Source organism: Drosophila tropicalis, unplaced genomic scaffold (genome assembly GCF_018151085.1).
Source record: "Drosophila tropicalis isolate 14030-0801.00 unplaced genomic scaffold, ASM1815108v1 contig_1190, whole genome shotgun sequence".
NCBI classification, from domain to species: Eukaryota; Metazoa; Arthropoda; class Insecta; order Diptera; family Drosophilidae; genus Drosophila; species Drosophila tropicalis.
Window position 1 is genome coordinate 2,804,079 of NW_027172561.1, and position 16,397 is coordinate 2,820,475.

Below are 16,397 nucleotides of genomic sequence, written 5' to 3' on the forward strand. Positions count from 1 at the left end.
CCTCAGCAGGTGCAGTAGCTAAATCATATTCCAACATTGTTTTCGTTCAGTCGAAATATAATACATTTCAAACGATGCTTTATGTATGTTTGTAATTCGCAACTAGTTTAAGCATTAACGTTGAGTGGTTAACAAAGTCTACTAATAAGAGAATTTGTCAAAATATGGTGTTTAGAGGGTATTTAGATAAAGGCAATTCGAAATTTACTTAAAGTGAAACATTTTCCACAATTCTGATGAATAGATAACACAGCTCTAAGAGTTTGAGGAACAACCCAAAATCATTGGTCATCATCATTGCATACGCCCCTTCTTTTTGTAATCTTTTTTTGGGTGTATATATAAAATACAAGTACCAAGCAGCTCTGGATTCAGTATACGTTCGGATATCTTCCTATAAAGTTTGAAAGAGAACAAATATTGAATTTTCTGATTAAAAAAAAAAACAAAAAGTTAAAAGGATCTACAGATAGATGTGACTTTGTGTTGTGTTTGAATACAAAAAATGTGTAAATATGTTTAATACGGCCGATTTACGTGAATTATGCCTTTGCCTGTTCATATTCCTTATTCATTCATCCATCTACGTTCATGGAGCTAAGGAAAATTATGAAAATCGTGGCCAGATCATTGGCCAACACAATGGCAATCTGCTGCTCGAAACGGCCAGCGATCGGAATATAACAGTTCGCTTAATGGGCGATGCAGCCACAATCCTGGTGAATGATGTGGATATGATGGAAATATTCCGACGACGACAGCGTGCAATTGCAGCCCATAAGGCAAATGAGCTGCGAGAACCCTTATCCTTGGAGCCAATAAAGGGACAATTTCGTATAACTAACCGCAATTTGGTTAAATTGGGAAGACGTTTGAATAGATTATCGAACGGCACGAAACGAAATGGTGTTAGCCAAAGGTTGTTACGAAAACAAAAACAACGTATTCAACGTATCGAAGACTCTATACAGAATGTGCAAAAGAATCTTGTCAAAGATGAGTGCAAATCCAATCCGTGCAAAAATGGTGGCATCTGTTATGATGCTTACGAGGCATTTCAATGCGAATGTCCAGCCGGTTGGCAAGTAAGTATGCTCTTTGGGGAGCTGAAGGGGCGTCTCTGTCCAACGAGTGTAGAAGTGAAAGAAAGAGACAGATCGGGGGCGTAATCAGTAACCGTTTAATAGCATTCGAATCGATCCACATTGATCAATGTGTTACCTTTTTGAGCATACAAATAAAAAAAAGAATTTTCTCGAAGTAATCAGTGAAATCAAATATTGTTGGATATATTTGGGCTAAAGATGGGCAGAACAAACACAATTTAATGCAAAAAGTGGGATTGTGATCCTGCTAGATTTTATTGGATATTCTGACCTGCCCCTGCTGACGATCTCCTTTCCTAATCTTTTCCTTCCGCTTTCACTAAATTCTTAACAGGGACCCACATGTGAAGATGATGTCAATGAATGCTTCGATTTAGCCGGCACCGATCTGGCAGCATGCCAGAATAATGCTCAATGCATTAACACTCCGGGCAGTTACCGGTAAGTGGTAGCACAGTTTCCCCTCCCTAACCACTGTAGATTTAACGATCTCTTTTTTTCTCTGCCTCTTCTTCTCTGTTTCTTTGTCTATTTCTAGATGCGTTTGTCGCAATGGGTTTACGGGAACTCATTGCCGTTTGCGTCACAATGCTTGTCTTGCCGGACAGTCAAAGGAGCTGTGCGGTGACCATGGGACATGCATTCATTCGAATGCAAATGCTGATGGCTTTGTATGCATCTGTGATCAGGGCTGGACATGGGCAAATACGAATGCAACTGTACCGAATTCAAATCCGTGCACCAAAGATGTGGACGAATGTCGTCCGGACATTAACCCATGTCATAGAGATTGCATCAATTTGCCTGGCTCATATCGATGTGGCCCATGTCCGCCGGGCTATACGGGCGATGGCAAATATTGTCGTGACATCAACGAGTGTGCGCCAGGCGAGGGATCAGGCGAGGAAAATGGTGGTTGTAGTCTTCAGCCTCGTGTGGCCTGCATCAATACGGAGGGCTCGTATCGTTGCGGACGCTGTCCGCCCGGCTGGAATGGAGATGGACGCACTTGCAAGGCAGCCGATTCGAATACATGCAATGGCGAACAAATTTGCCATCCGCAAGCCACTTGCGAAATGATCTCACAGACAATGGTCTGCAGTTGCCGCGAAGGTTTCTTCGGACATGGTTATGGTCCAAATGGTTGTAACGAGGATTCCGATCGCCAGCCCTGCCATGAGCATTTGTGTCAAAATAATGGCACATGTGTAGTAAATGGCGGCCGTGGCACTAGCTGCATATGCCAGCCCGGCTATACGGGTGCCCTGTGCAATCAGTCAGATGCATGTCATCCAAATCCTTGCCGAAATAAGGGCACTTGTCGACTAATATTGCCCAACGACTTCACTTGCAATTGTCCAGTTGGGTACACCGATAAGAAATGTTCAAGTTTGCGTTTCTATTGCGGATCGACGGTGCGAGCAGCCAGGGGAACTTTACGATTTCCCCCCAACAACGAGGAGAGTACCTATCAGCCGGATGAACGCTGTCCGTTCATAATACGCACTACGCCTGGCTCGGTGCTGAATGTGACCTTTAATCAATTCGATTTACAAAATTCTACAAATTGCAAATCAGATTTTCTGCAATTACATGATGGCAGTTCTCTGGCTGCCCGGCGTATAGGCACCTATTGTGGTTCCACCTTGCCCGAAGGTAATGGAACAATCATTGCGACGCATGGACAAATATTTTTTTGGTTCCTCTCGGACAACCGAACAGAAGGACGTGGCTTCAATCTAACCTGGTCGTCACAGCCATTGAGTTGTGGTGGTGAGATAACCATACCAACAATAACACAAAATCAAAGCGGCATTATACGATCGCCGGGCTACCCGGGCAAAGCTCCTCCACGAGCCGACTGTCGTTGGCTGATAACAGCTCCATTTGGTACTCGTCTGATATTGCGTTTCTTTGACATTACCCTCGGGGGTAATCGGAATACCAACTGTAGCCAGGATTCGCTCATTATCCATGACGAGGATCGTCAAATATTTGTGGCCTGTGATTCAATTCAACCATCACCACTGCACAGCTCGTCGAATAAATTACGTTTGGATTTCCATACGGATGCCCATTTTGCGGATAGTTCATTTCAACTGCACTATGAAGCGGTGCCCGGTGTACCTGGTTGTGGTGGCATCTATACGGAGCCTACTGGTCGCATAAGTAGCCTTAGGAATTCAGAAATTTGCCTATATCTCATTGAACAACCATCGGGCACACAAATCCAATTGAACTTTCTGCAAATGGATCTGCCCTCTATCTCAATGTGTCAGTTGCAAAAAGTTGAAATCTTTGATGGTCGCACCGATTCGGATCCGCTGCTTAAACGTTTTTGCGAGAAACCATCAGCAAGTGAATTGGAACCAATAATATCAGCTGGTGAAGTTGTCCTTATACGAGTGGAAAATAATTTGGCGGGATTATTACGTAACAGAGGCTTTGAATTAACCTACACCCGGGGTAAGTTAATGCTTTCGTAGACCTAACTTTATACACAAAGCGACCAAATCTTGTCAAAACTTTCAGTGACTAAAATCGCTTACTCTTACAAACACACGTGCACTCTAGCGCCGCCACTAGCCTACGGCCAACTTCGGTCTTTTGGACCGCCTAGTAAAACACTTTTATACGTATATTTCGCGTGCTTCTAGTCCGATTTTAATCAAATTTACTAGGTTGATTAATAAGTCTGTCGAATTTCACGACTGTTATGGATTTCACGAATTTATGGAGGCGGAAATGGGCCTGGCAATAGTTCTGCGCGCATACTAAACAAGTCTATATATGAAATTTCGTGACTTTAACTTTATTAGTTTACGGGAAAATCAGTTTTATTTAATTTTCGGGGGGAGAAAGTGGGCGTGGCAACAGTTTCAAACATAGAATATATACGCGCGTAAGAAGCTAGTTTACAATGGTTTAATTCAAATGGATTAATACACAAATTATGCCATTTAAACCTAAGTCCAAATAATAGAAATGATCTATCAAATACCTTTCCTATCATTTCAGTTTGCAATTATAATATCAGAGATTCCAATCCTGGTATTATACAAACTCCAAATTATCCTGGCGCATATTTTAGTGGATTAACCTGCACCTTCCTTATACAGGGACCAATTCAAAAGGCAATTAAGTTAAAAATCACTGATTTATCATTTAGCGTCACAGATTCTGTAACATCGGAAAATAATTATTTAGATGTAAGTATAAATTTGAGCAACTTATAAACATGTATTACAATTGATTTATACGGCGCTATCAGATCTATTTGTCACGTGATGAGAAACGACGATACAACAAGACAATGGGAAATACCATAGTTGTAACCAAATTGAATGAGGCCCGTGTTATATTTCATGGTTCTGGTGCGGGTCCTGACATTGGCCGTGGCTTTCGTATTGAATACAGTTTTACAGCCACAATTTGTGGTGGCATTGTAACACAACCTATAGAACACAAACTTCAATTTACAAACGATCTATTTTGTCAATGGATAATTGAGATTCCCGGCAGAAAACTTGTACAGATGTCCAGTTCCACGAGTGCGTCTATTATGGTGTTTGACAATAGCACCAGTAGAGAGGGATACCTTTTGATCAGGTAAGTGTCATATGATCGGTTGATTTCTATGGGCAGATTTCTTCCCATATATTGAAAGATTTGTTACATTCATTACACATTCATTGTTTCCTTACAATATGTAGCAAAAGTGATGTCAAGAATCGGTAAGCAACATTGATGGTTTAATTTACATAATTGTGGTTACATAATGTCATTAATTTTTTATTAGTTTAATTTCCATACCTCAGGCATTTGTACTAAATGAACATTTTGATGCAAATATACTGACAATTAATTGGAAGGCAAAAACGATGGCAATAGTTGGATTAGCAGTGCAACCAGCACCTGAAGGTAATCTAGCTAAAGTGACAAATTTTATTTGAAAAGTCGAATTTCTGTCAATGAATAGAAAGATCATTGCTTTAGGTATACATAGAATCATATTCGATAAAGTCAGCCGATCATTAATTAATATAATAGATTAACATATATTAAATTGTATGCCGATCGCTTGAAATATGTCAAAACTATTGCTTAAAAATCACTGTTTTTGATTGATCGTTCTTCTAGATATAGTCATCCGATTTACCTGACTGATATCGGATCACGGGTGCAACTACCGGCCAAGAAGTCTTTTCAGTATTGTTCAATTTTAAAAGAACTTTAATATTATTTTCAGTCTGTGGAGGCACTTACACTCATCGTTATGGCATAATCAAGTCACCAAATTGGCCACGCCCTTATGGTTCAGAGGAAGAATGTATATGGCTAATTCGGGCACCTTTGGGACATCGTATTGAGCTTATTGTAAATAATTTTACGCTGGAAGGTGTATTGGATGAATGTCTAACGGATTATTTGGAAGTTAGGTAATAGTTCTTAGTTTACTTCGAATCACCATTTGGCTATTTTAATGTCCGTTCTCATTTCGTTCGTCGCTTTTATAGGAATGGAGACATGATTTTGTCGCCACTTATAGGACGATATTGTGGCACTAACATTCCATCGCGTATCCCATCATTTGGCAATGCACTATATGTTCAATTCAAATCAGATGATTCTGTAGAAATGGACGGATTCCATATAAATTGGCAATTTGTGGAGTCCGGTTGCGGCGGAAAACTTTACACCCCAGAGGGATCTATCCATTCACCGCACTCGGGGTTGGAAACCAGCGGGGCGGTGGCTTGCGACTGGCAAATTGTGGTGGCCCAGGGGTCTAGAATTACGATGCGTTTACAGAGCTTCGACCAGGATCTTTGCCGTGGTCAGCTCATAATTTATGATGGCCCCACCACTCAAAATCGTCCGATGCGTTTGAATTGTACTCGAGACTTCTTGAAACCGAATATTGACATTACCCTACGATCCTCAACGAACCGTGTCCTAGTACGCTATGATGTGAGCAACGATGAACCGGATGGCATCAGTTTCACATTGGACTATGTCACCAATTGTAAAGTTCAATTGGAACAAATGTACGGAGCTGTTGAGACACCGAATTTCCCTGAAAATTATCCAGACGATTCGGATTGCGAGTGGGATTTACGAGCCGGCGATGGCAATAATCATATACAGTTGGCATTCTCGCACCTTATGTTGGATTGTGTTTTTGATTTCATAATGCTTCAGGATATGCAAAACGATCAAGTTCTTGGCCAGCGGCGTTTATGCAATCGTGACAAACAAGATGGTCCAATAACTAGCGAGGGTAATCGTTTCCTTTTAAGTTTTACAAGTGATGTCTCTGATAATAATCAGGGTTTTCATGCCGAATACAAACGTGTTGGTTGCGGCGAAAAATTGCAAGGCTATGGCGGACATCTCGAGTCACCGAATGCTCCGTATAGCGTGGATTTAGATTGCATTTGGCAAATTAGCGTGCCGGAAGGTAAACGCATACGATTAGTGATAAATGAATTGCACATTGAAACGAATGAACAGGATTGTAGTCAAGATGCTCTAACCGTTGCCGTACCCATGATCAATGGTGGTAATAATTATTCATCCACCTCTGTATTACTGCGGAGTTGTCAGATAGAAACCTCTACGCAGACATTCAAATCACCGGGCAACGAATTGAATGTGCATTTTCGTAGCAGTAAGACGAGGGCACGTAAATACTTTAAAGCCTCCTATGTCCAGTTGCCAGCATCTTGTGGTGGCTTATCCAGCAGTAGTAATGGCCTAATAACCAGTCCTGGTTTCCATGATCAGGAGGATGGTGATCCCATTAAAGTTAATGCTGCTGATCTGGAATGCGATTGGCAAATACAGGTAAGTTCGCATCCAGTCACCAATAACATTTCCAAATAATTCAAATATCTTTCTAATGCCTCATAAAGAACAGTTATTTTATTTGGCATCTTCCATCTCTTTCCGTTACAAAATAATAACTTTTTTGGTCTACACATTTGAATATTGATCCAATTTTGATGAAAGCTTCAATTTCAATTGGAATTCAGTCTCATTGTAAATGAATATTTCACTTGGTACAATTTTTTTATTTTTAATTTTAGGTTCCGAACAGTTATGGCATAAGTCTACAATTTGAGTACTTTAATTTAACCGATTCGCCCAATTGTTCGGCTGCTTTTATTGAGCTGTCCAAACTTGATGCCGATGATAGTGAACATTTTCTGGAACGAGCTTGCGGAGATGAGAAATTGCTAATACGCTTGGTCCATGGCAATAAATTGCGGGTACGCTTTATAGTTAAAGCAAACAATTTCGGAAGATTTGCCCTACGATATGAGCGGCAATGTGGTGGGCCTCTACCCTCCACTGAGGGTTACATAAAATCTCGATTAGATGAGAACTGTCGATGGTTGCTCTCATCGCCGGAGGGCAGTAAATTGAGTTTGACCATTTTACAATTGGAGTGCCCGGCATGTAGTGTTGGTAACAACTGCACCAATGGTCTTACCATATTGGACGACGATGATGAAGTGATGCTCAACTCGTTTTGTAATACCCATCCGGTCGATTTAATTGTACGAGCGAATAATGTGGCCATTCTTGCAAAAGGGATTAACTTCTCTGGACGATATACAAATATTGCGAATACCTGCGGTGGTGAAATATTATCTGCACGTGGCACACTCACCTCACCCAATTACCCGGACAGCTATCCTGAAAATGTTGAATGTGTTTGGTCAATAGCCGCCCGTGCGGGTAATACCATTGAATTGACATTCTCGCAGCTCGATATTGCTAAATCGGAGCATTGCAATGAGGATTTCCTTGAAATACGCGCTGGACTGCAGGGACGAATTCTTGGTCTTTATTGTGACAACAATATGCCCGATAGTCCAATTTATGTGAATTCATCAGTTTGGATTAAATTCCGTAGCCTGCCAAAAAATTCGGCCAAAGGTTTTATGCTTCGTTGGAATTACGGTAAGTGAGGGAACAAGAAGCTCAGGTGGTTGGCACCTGAGAGAATAAAGATGCAAATGACTGATAATATTTTTAATTCTATCGGATGTCTACATCCTTCAGTTGTTTGCCGATACTACTTCAAAATTTATGACCATTTGACAGAGATTAACAGAAGCAATCACGTGTCCACCATTTAGACTTTAAGCTTTTATACAATTTTCCACATGAACATTTTTATACACTTGATTCTTCTTATATTGACGGAGACTTTTCTGTTATTGCCACGGTTCAAGTTTAAAATGGCCTGATCGGACAACTATAACATACTTATACTTTTATAGCATCGCTATAATGAGCAAAAAATCTAAGAAAATTAAGTGAAGTACATAGTTCTTAAACAGTTTATCCTCCAGGTTTAATTAGATTAGGTAAACGGAATGTGTGTAATAGTCTATATAAATCGACAGTTGTAGTTCTGCCGCTAGAATTTGAAATTGTTAGCCTGATGAAATAGAAAGTGCCGTAGCGACTGCAAGAGAAGTAAGACTTGGTCAATACGTGAAAGGATGCATATGTATAAACTTCGGCATATCCGATGCTAGCTTCTTTTTTAAATGTATTTTCTTTTCTTATCATCAATTTTTTAATAGTACACGAAAATGAGATAACAGAACAGACAAATGGAACAATCGAATCGCCACCTACTTTGTCTGTGATTGGCGATTTCCAACCCTACAGTTGGCGCATCTTTGTGAAACGGAATATGTTAATAATATTGCAATTTGTGGAATACAACTTTGGTCTAATGGTAAAGCCAACAAAAAAAACACACACCCACTAACAATTGGTTTACTCACTTATTGCTCTGATCTTTTCTTTCTAGTTATACGATGGCTATGATACAACTGCTTTGGGTGTCAATATAAATAGTTCACCTTGGCAATTCACATCGAGCAGTAATGTCCTTTATTTAAGGACCACCAATGCTGCCTTTAGTAGTTTTCGTCTAACATGGCATACAGTAAGCACTGAAGAAGTAGAAAATAATCGTACAGTTAGCAATAATCTATGCCATGAGAAGTTGACTGTGAATAGTTTGGCAAGTGTAATGGTATCTTCGCCTGGCTATCCAAATGGCTATAAGCCCAATATGAATTGTGAATGGATTTATAAGGCCAAAAATAACTGGGAACACGTCTATGTCGATATATTGAAAGCTCGTCTTGAAGATATAAGCGATTGCGAAGCGGATTACTTACAGATACAAAGTTCGAGTAATTTAAACGATTGGAATACCGAGTTACGGGTTTGCAACAAATCCGATAAATCACCTATTCAACGAGTACATGGTACACCAAATCTACGATTGCAATTCGTGAGTGATGCCAGCATAAATGGTACAGGTTTCCTTGCCCGTGTCGGAACGAGATGTGGTTCAAATATGACTGGACCAGTGGGTACTATAGCTTCTTCAATGTTTAGTACCGATTGTGACTGGCATATAGAAGTAAATGCAGGACGAAAAATCGATATAACGATACAGTATGACAAAATCAATATGAACAATATAACTTGTCCATCATATGGACTGATCTATGATGGCTTGGACAATGCCGCCCCATTGATGGTAAATGGGAAATTCTGTAATCGACATGACTTTGCTACTGAAAACTATCGCACTAGTGGATCACATGTTTTCATTAAGTATGTGATTGGCAAGACCTTAGTTCAAGTTCCGTTCAGTAATTGGACACTAACATATCGAGAATTCAATGAATGCAATGGCGAAATTCAATTAACTGAATTGGCAAATACCTATAATATAAGTACTCCCGGTTATCCCTACTATCCGCATCCGCATGCCGATTGTACATGGCTGGTGATTGGGCCACCTGGTGAAACTATTTCTGCAACTTTTGTCGATCGTTTCGATCTGAGTATACGTCAGTGTGAGGAGGAGTTTGTTGAACTCTACGATGGCTCCACCCAAATGGCAAATCGTCTTCTGAAGAGTTGTACACGGCCCAAGACGACATTACGCAGCACAAGCAATCTTCTGCTAATACATTATCAAACCAATCTCATTGAACCACGCAGTGGTTTTCGTTTAAATGTTTCGTTAAGTAAATGCGGTGGGGTCTATACCAGATACTCTGATTCCATAACCTCTGAGAACTACCCAGCTCTAGGTGCCTATCCAAAAAATACTGTGTGTACCTACACCATAAAGTTGCCGATTCGTATGAGTATACAATTAAACATTACGGACTTGCATTTGCCATTGAATATTCAGGAGCAGGATCCAACGAAAATAGACTCCATTGAAATTATTGATCTCATGGATATGGATAAAGTTCTCAATGTACTATATGGTAATACGACAACGCCCCTTCTTATACCACTCTATACAAATGAGGTGGCCATTCGGTTTAGAAGCGTGAAAAATGTGAATAATTATCGCGGCTTCAAACTCACCTATCAACGTGTATTCGAATATTGTTCCCGAGAAGTAAACGCACCATCTGGAAATTTGAATATACCAATCCAACAGGTATCATTTGGCAATCGAGCCTGTCGCTGGCGTATAACCGTACCCAAGGGACAGCGAGTCCGTTTGGAACTTACGAATCTTGGTGATATACAGCAACTTAGACAAAATGTAACAAGCATCAGGTAAGTAAATCAATCAGCAGCATGGGGGAGCCATAGTAGCAAAAATAGATCTCGATATGTGAATAATATGATTTCTTTTAGTTACAACATTTGTTTTATTAACATGAAAATTAAGTCTAAAGGAATCAAAGTTTCTTACACTCGATTATATTCATAAGTAAAATTCTTTAGCCTTTCCTTGTTAACTTGGGTAAGGCCAAGCCCTCTCAAATAGCTTCTATAAATTAAATTCTCTATTGATATTTGAGCGGAATCATTTAATAAAAAACTTCAATCAGCACATTTTCGTTCATAAATGTAAAAAAAAAACTTGCGTAAACTGTAGGTTTTTTTTTTTCTTTTTATAAGCTTTTATATACCTTAATAAGCTAAAAATAGTTTTGCCAGGCATTACTTTTTTTTTTCCAAAAAATTTTCAGAAATAATACAAATGTTTTTCAAATTAAATGAATATAATTTTTAACCTATAGACAATTCGATAGAAGTTTTTTAGTTTCCCTTCGTCTAACAACTGGGCGCCGTGGCTTAGTTGGTTAAAGCGCCTGTCTAGTAAACAGGAGATCGTGAGTTCGAATCTCGCCGGGGCCTATAAGATTTGTAAAAGTTGGCTAAAATTGATTATTTTGACAGCTAATTTTTTTTTTTTTTTTTTGCTTACTAAAATGTACATAAACGAAATATGAATATCTTAAGGCGCGCGGAATACACCTTATTTTGCATACTTATGACTGACAGAGGACACAGTCACAGAATGTATGAGAACATATTGGAAATTAATGCTTTTGGACTACGCCTCTTAACTGACCCAGATTAATTTAATTATAGTCGGAATTTCCAACTGATTTTGTTTTATTAATATATCAATTGGTAAAATGTCCTGGAAAAATGATTGTAGTTTTGAGTTTTTTTACTTAAAGGTATGAACAAAATATTGCGTTAAATAGTTGGATAATAGTTGTGTGTATTGTTGCAATTGCGAGATTATAGGTGTAAAAGTACTATCTCGCATTTATTTTCCCAATCCTGTAATCTTGCTTCATTAAGCCCTTAAATGTCCGATCCTCTTTAAAATTTATATTTATAACACAATCTATATAATAATTCTAATTTAAAAACATTTTACAGAACTCCCATTGGACTTGATATATATAATCGTTTCCCCCAACCGATATTCTCATTCTACAACGATGAGTGGCAAAGATCCGATATAACTAAATTCAATTTGATTGGATACAATGGCAGCGGTATTATTGAGTCAACAGATAATTACATGCTTGCCGTAATATTAGTATATAAACTGAATTTGGCTACAACCACTCTCAAGGCCAAATATAGCTCTGAACAGGCAACACAATGTCCACCGGATATAGGAGATAGAGCATCTGGAGTGGTGTCTATTGAAAGTTTAAATGGTTTAACCAATTATTTTTGCGTAATTAATTTTGTGGGTTCAACGGATGAGACAATTGTGTTTAAGATCGAAGAATATCAATTTAAAACTAGAAGAGGGTTTATGGCTCTAACTTTTAGAGATAACAATAATGGCATGTTCACAAAGAAATTGACGGCAAATGTGACAAACTCATTTGTCTCTCTAGCCACAATCTCTGGGGCTGTTCTATTACTACAGAATTCTGATACACAATTACAACGTTTTCGGGCATCGTATAGACGCCACAAATGTGGCGGAGTCATTCGCATGGAGGAGTCTATGATTCTGGACTTTCCACCTGAGAATGGCCTAGATGATGATGATTATGGGGAAGTGGAATGCACTTGGTTATTGACAAATAGCATGGGATACGAGTTATTTGGTAATATTAGTCTTAGCGATAGATGTGACAGAGAATATTTAGTAATCTTTAGCGGAATGTTAGAGGTGGCTCGTCTTTGTCGTGGCATGGCGGAGCTTAACACAACCCTATTACAAAAATCTTCATCAAGGGTTATATATCATTCATCCCAATATCGATCCGGTGGTGGTCGTCCTGGCCCCCGTACGCAATTCACGCTACAAGCTCGACGAACGACAGCCTCGAAAATGGTGTATGTCGGTCAAAGGAGTTCGCCGATGATTGAGATAAATTCCACAAAGTACAAGAATAATATGGAACTGAGTTGGGATTATCAGACAAGTGAGGGTGTGTTTTTAGTTGTAGAATTTCATGGGCGTTTCTTTATAGAATCCTCACCCAATTGCACTCACGATCAATTGCAGGTATTGGGCTATATAAATGGCTTGTGGCAAATGGAGAAAACATTTTGTGGTCGTGAATTGCCAGCGAATGTTGTAATAAATTCATCAAAAATTCGTGTCGTTTTCCGAACCAATGCAAATATAACCGGCGACGGTTTTGCCTTTACTGTGAAGAATACATGTAGTACCATGTTGAAGGCTACCGATCAATTACAAACCTTGACCAGTCCTCGTTGGCTGGCTTCACGAGATCATAAATTGAATTGTAGTTACGAAATTTACACAGATACCCAAAAACAATTGGTGATCAATGTAAAGTCAAGGGGCCAAGATGGTTGGTCCTCTAATATGTGTAAATCATCCTATTTCCAGGCGTTTAAAATGCCTGAAATTCCTTCTGATGGAACTGCTAATGCAGCGGATGATGGCGAGCAGTTAATCGATCGTTTTTGTCCAAACTTTGAGGTGACTGGCTATAGGAAATTACGGCTCAATTACATATCGACCATGGTAAGACGCTTCGAACTGCAATATCAATTGTGGGGATGTGGTGGCAATTTTACACAACCCTTTGAGTTACGTTCACCGAGGGGTGAAACAACTGGCTCCTATGCCAATAATCTGAACTGTGTCTGGCGTATCACAGCGCCCGCCACTCAGGCTATATTCATAGACTTTAAATATCTAGATATGGAGAAGAGTAGAGAGTGTCATTTCGATGAATTATCCATTTACAAAGGCAGCTTAGCTACTGTAGAGCAACGAGTGGCTAGACTATGCGGCACTATGAATACTCCTCCCACTATTATGGTGAACAGCAATCAGGCTACTATAGTGGTCCGTACAGATGCCAGCAATAGTGGACGTGGATTTATGGCCAACGTACGTTTTACTAAAAATTGTAATGAAGATTTGGCCCTGAGCGAGGGCAATGATCGTCTAAATGTAATGCGTCAATATCAGATTAATAAAAGTGAGGATTTAATTTGTTATTTTCGAGCAAGCGTCCCACCAAAATATCGCATTGCGGTTGAGCTAAAAACATTAAATTTGAATAATCAAACATATTTAGAGGTAATTGATAGCAAACCAGAAATCACTAGTTTGGCCAAATATTCGAATATCACTGGGATTCGACCAAAATTCTTTAGTTCGTATGAAGATTTATCCGTATTACTTAAATCGGGCAATCAAAGTAAATCGAGTAATATTAGTTTCGAGTTAATTCTACAAATGGAGCGTACAATGTGTGGAGAAAATGATATTCAACTGAATTCAAAAACGGTAAGTGTAGAGGGTAATCCGAAATAAATCTTTAGAAGTGATCGCTTCAAAGCATAAAATATCTACATATGTACATATCTCTTTCTTTCTGTCCCCGTTAAGAACTTTACAATACGTTTGCCAAAAATGGATGGCAATATATCGAGCATCCAAGAAACTGTTGGTGGTGGCGGCATACATTGCACTTGGAATATTAAATCTACGGATGAAGTCGAAGTCCGTATCCGTTGGTTGAGAGTTAGAGAAGTCTCCCAAATAACGGGTAAATGTGTGGATTATTTGCAAGTCTCAGGTTCTTTTGTATGTCGACAAAAAAAAAACACACACACACACAAACATATTTTCTAATTTAAATTGTTATCCAATAGCCTACCAAGTATTATTGTGGTCAATTGAATGATACTTATGAAGTCATTGAGAAATATGCCTCCGATAATTTTAAGCTGACTTTCCACACTGATGATCTGGATAAGGACTCTGGCGTTGAATTTGAGGTCAGCGAGAGAGTTGGTAAGTAATCAATCTTCACATCCTTGTACAGATGTGTGTTCACATATTTTATTATTATTTTTCTTAATCACAGTAACACAATCAAAAAATTTATACATACATACATACATATGTATGTACATTTTATAAAACTTTCTTAAGACTTTGGCGCCAAATTTCAGGAATATTATTTCCCTTTAATTTGTTTTCCAAATATTTTGAGGCTTAAAATGTTTAATTTGTTAACGCGCATTTAATTAATGATCATAACCACTTGAATTAAACAACTTTAAAATTGTTTTTATGGCCACAAATTAATAAAACTTACGCGCGAGACAGTATTGATAACTTTTTGGGTCACTCGAAAGGATCCCAGTATTACAACCGACTTCCAGTATTAGAGCAGTTCTCTCCAGCACACTATCCAACACTTTTTATGCTTTTTTTTAATATTTCGGTGGTTATCCAATTTTTAATTTTTATAAATATAATTTGCCAATTTTCAGCCTGTAATCGAACCTACACCGAATTAAGTGGCTACATCACCTATAACAGAGAATATGCGATCTTTAATTGTACTGATTATATCCGAGTGCCAGATTCGTATACCTTAATGCTTAGAATTTTGGATGTACAATTTGTTTGGGACTACAGTGCCAAATACTTTAACGTAAGCTTTTTGCTTATCGATTGATTTGCTCAAAATATGTAGATGGTTTGTTTAACTAATTAGAATCTCCCTGCAGGTAACCGATCTGAAGGCCAAACATACACTTTTGAATATAACTAGCAGCGAATATACGGCCATAAACAAATTTACGACCACAAATGAATTGCTTTTGGAGATGACGTCTATAAGTAATATGCAAATGTTCTACTATGCCACTAATAAGAATTTGCCCAGTGGTTGTGGTGGCTATATAACATCGATTCGGGGAACTTTGGTGAATCCCCCTTATGATAATCGCAATCATTCTGTGTGCACTTGGATATTAGCGCCTTCAGCAATTGTGGATTTAACATTCTCTTTCTTAGGTAAGGCAATTCTTTTATATACATACATATGTACGTATAACACGTCTTATGCAATTTAAAACCAATTTATTCTTAAATTAGAATTCGATATGGGCTCTGAAACTAACTGTCCATTGGATAATATAAAATTCTATGAGATATCGGCAGATGGCAGCGAAAAATTGCGGCAAACATTATGTGGACAAGGATATCCGGAATCATTTGTTATTACCAGCAATCATGTTAAAATTGTGGCCAAGAAGTCACCGAATTTCGACGGCACAGGTTTTCAAATTGAGTACTTACCAAAAAATTATTACGATTATTAATTGATTGTTTGGCTGAACTTTGTGTCTAATTAAATATAAATATTCATTTACATATGTATGTGAAATCTTAAACTAAATAATTTCGATTGTGCATTTTTTTTGAGGGCAAAAAGTTGACAGTCGAAATGTTGGTATTGAACACGTTTGTAACTTCTGTCTTACTTAAAATTTTTATTATTAATACAAACATATTTGAAGATCATTATTTGTTTTAACTGGAAATTCGTTTATACAAAACTCATTTGAGTGAGCGCTCATTTTTAAACATAGTCGTAATAGATGGCGCTAGTGTGGTGATGTGACCGTTTGTAAACTGCTCATTTCTAGATTGTGCGCTCATTTTAATGAGCAGAC

General features: G+C 38.6%; 1 protein-coding gene and 1 non-coding gene across 2 annotated transcripts; both read left to right on the plus strand.

Annotated features, from left to right (window-relative positions):
- Positions 1-515: 515 nt before the first annotated feature.
- On the plus strand, positions 516-16,123 carry Cubn2 (Cubilin 2). The gene is made up of 16 exons (XM_068294649.1): positions 516-1,085; positions 1,441-1,547; positions 1,645-3,572; positions 4,125-4,315; positions 4,378-4,657; positions 5,356-5,545; positions 5,624-6,953; positions 7,196-8,075; positions 8,708-8,865; positions 8,941-10,730; positions 11,856-14,211; positions 14,314-14,511; positions 14,580-14,721; positions 15,207-15,370; positions 15,447-15,735; positions 15,817-16,123. The coding sequence occupies exons 1-16, from the start codon at positions 516-518 to the stop codon at positions 16,041-16,043; spliced, it is 10,800 nt and encodes a 3,599-aa protein (XP_068150750.1). The 3' UTR covers positions 16,044-16,123.
- TRNAT-AGU (transfer RNA threonine (anticodon AGU)) lies at positions 11,245-11,318 on the plus strand. Its single transcript has one exon. It is a non-coding gene; the product is annotated as a tRNA-Thr (tRNA).
- Positions 16,124-16,397: the final 274 nt, after the last annotated feature.